The 3,185-nt window shown below is 35.9% G+C and overlaps 1 protein-coding gene across 2 annotated transcripts in view; it reads right to left on the reverse strand.

Annotated features, from left to right (window-relative positions):
- Senp6 (SUMO specific peptidase 6) overlaps positions 1-3,185 on the reverse strand; it is an 87,147-nt gene that overhangs the window by 69,529 nt on the left and 14,433 nt on the right. For both annotated transcript variants that reach the window (XM_005347571.3, XM_005347570.3), the window contains exons 2-3: positions 2,425-2,518; positions 208-265 (exon numbers count right to left, since the gene is read on the reverse strand). In XM_005347571.3, the coding sequence (XP_005347628.1) occupies positions 208-265; positions 2,425-2,518 (152 nt within the window). The remainder of the gene's footprint in view (positions 1-207; positions 266-2,424; positions 2,519-3,185) is intronic.

Here is a 3,185-nt window from a genome sequence, read left to right on the forward strand (position 1 = left end):
AGGGTTTCTCTGTAGCTTTGGAGCCTGTCCTGGAACTCCCTTGGTAGACCAGGCTGGCCTCGAACTCACAGAGATCCGCCTGTCTCTGCCTCCCAAGTGCTGGGATTACAGGAGTGCGCCACCACCGCCCGGCTTTCAGCCAATCTTTTAAATAACTTTTATGGGTATATAACACAAAAGAAAAAAAATATTTTGAGCAACACTTGCCTTTTTTCCTTTTGAGGTTTCAGAATCCTCATCTTCTACACTGAGTAGATTTGCCCCACTATACAGAAAATAAAGGAAGAAACCTTAAGCAACAGTTACAGTCCACACATTAATGCATCTGTTTTACTTCACTGCTCATCCAACTGGAGTCAGCAAACTTTTCTGCAATGTCTCAGGCAGGAAAACATTTTAGGCTTCCCATATTGTAACTATATATACATTCCCTATAACATCTTTACCATGGCAGCATAAAATTACCATAACATTATACAGCTGGCTACTTTTCAACACAATTATGAACATCTAGGCAGTGAGCAAAGAAAATAATCCACTGACCCCTCCCTAAATGAACATATGATCTTCTTTGTCAGGCTATATATTTTATATTTAGTTATGTACACTATTTCCTTTTCTGTCTTGAATTGACATCTAGAGAACAGAAAAGTAATAAAAGCAAAGTACTACTAAGGGAAGGAAAATGAGCTAAGAAGAGGAATCCTAAAAGTACCGGCACAATGACATCACATCACCCTTGGAGAGAGCAACCTTTTGCTAGAACTAATGGCCATCATGCTACTACATTAACAGCTCACCAGCAACCTCAACATCACCAAAAAGATGAAATCCCTAAGGAACACAATAAATTGCAGAGTGCAATCCATACACGAGATGCATACAATGGCACCTTAATAGATCATTTTTAAAAGATAACTGTGGGAAATCTTCCAGAACAAAAATCAAATCTATCTTTTTGATAATTCTGCTATATATAGTAAACTCCAAGCTATTTTTAATAAAAACATGTTTTGCTTCACTGTTATAGATCAACATATATAATTATGTTAATACAAAATTCTCTTCTAAAAATTGTATTAAAATATTTGAAAGGTAAAGTATTTCTGAAGTAATTTCATATTTAGTTCTCATTTTTAAAAACTATGTAAATATTAAATATCTATTTACTGGGAAAAAATTAAAAATAACCAGAAAAAGGGTAGGATGATCAAAAAAAGGGACTTTATTGAAATAAATGTATCAGTTCGAAGTTCTCTTTCAAATAAAATTACCTAAAATAATGAACATGAAATAACCCCAAGTATTCAGGCACCATACTTGAGTGATAATGCTTTAAGAGCTGGTGTGGTGAAGCACACCTGCAGTTCCAGCACTAAGAGGCCAAGGGAGGACAGCTACAAGGGTAAGGCCACTCTGAGCTAGACAGGGACTTACAGCCTGGCCTGGGCTAAAATGAGGCCCTCTCCCAAAAAATTAGGAAAATAAAATTTGTAAAAATGCAGTGGCACACAACTTAAATTTTTAGCACTTGGAAGTCAAGAGCAGGTGGATACTACAGGTTCCAGGCCAGCCTGGTCTATAGAATAAGTTCCAGGACAGCCAGGGCTGTTATACAGAGAAACCCTGTTAGGAAAACAAACCAAAAAAGTAAATAAATAAATAAATAAATAAATACAATTATATTTAGAGCTCTGCCTAAATTTTGTGTATTTATATGTCTCTGAACCTTTTTTTTTTTTTTTTGTTTTTTGGCCAGTGAAAAAGGTAGTCAGTAAACCAATAACTTAAAAATAGTATTGAATTTGCAACATGATTATCATAGTATGCAAAAGTACTACTGTAACTCTTATTAAAGGCAATGGAAGCACACAGTGGAAGAGAACGCTCCAAGGTAAGGCCCTGACTTGATCTACAGGATACTATCAAAAGCAACAACAAAACCCACACCTCTTTTGTAAAATTTCACACAGCACTGACTTCAAGCATATTAACACTGCTTTCACTTCTATCTGGACAATGCCTATTCATAGCATCCAAACTGCTGTGTTTTCCCCGGTGGAAATGTGATTAAAGGTGGATGTGGTGGTCACAGGTTCACAAGCTGAAAACAGAAGACTTAATCTTTCATATACAATTTAGAGGTTTTCAGATTGTTTCCAGAAAGGCTGTCTTTTAAAGAGGAGCCAAGACTACTTGAGTTTGAAAACTGTTGTCTAGTCATTCTTCAGTCATTAGAAAACATGTATTACATACACATACATTTTGAATATAAAGAAATATAAGCAAAATTATTTACCAACAAAATACTGATTTATCTCTTCTTACTGCAAAAAGATACCATATTAAAACTTTCCACAAAGTATTAATTGATTTTCTACTGAAAAGTTTCATTCTTAAAGTATCAGAGGGAAATATCCTTACTCTTTATCTGCATCTCCTTCACTTTCTTCTTCATGATCAAAGCTCCAATTATTTTTAAAACCTCCATCTCTCTTAGATTCTGATCTAGCCAAAGCTGAAATAAAACAAACTGAAATAAGTATTCATTAACGTAACTACTGAATATAAAAAGAATTTGAGCATTTCCCAAACTCTGATTGTTCAAATTTATTTATTTATTTATTGATTGATTGATTTTTTTCAAGACAGGGTTTCTCCGTAGCTTTTTGGTTCCTGTCCTAGAACTAGCTCTTGTAGACCAGGTTGGCCTCGAACTCACAGAGATCCACCTGTCTCTGCCTCCCGAGTGCTGGAATTGAAGGTGTGCGCCACCACTGCCCGGCAAATTTTTTTAATCTTAATGCTTTTTTAAAACTATTTTTGTAAGCAACTTACAACTCCAAGAGGAAAAAAAACATATTAAAAGTTGGTTTTCTAATGAGATATGTCTGTGTCTACTACAGAAACAAATTACTAAAACAATAAAATGGGAAAGGGCATGCATGTTTATTTAAAATATATAAAATCAGTCTTACTCTCGATCTTTGATCACTGATCCCAGGAATCATCCCCCTGATTTAGTCCTCTTGCTTTATTCATGAGAACTACATCTGGCCACTAACATTTTCAATAGACTCAATCACCTCTGTGGTGGCGCACGCCTTTAATCCCAGCACTTGGGAGGCAGAGGCAGGCGGATCTCTGTGAGTTCGAGACCAGCCTGGTCTACAGAGCTAGTTCCA

This window comes from Microtus ochrogaster, chromosome 5 (genome assembly GCF_000317375.1).
Source record: "Microtus ochrogaster isolate Prairie Vole_2 chromosome 5, MicOch1.0, whole genome shotgun sequence".
Classification (NCBI taxonomy): Eukaryota; Metazoa; Chordata; class Mammalia; order Rodentia; family Cricetidae; genus Microtus; species Microtus ochrogaster.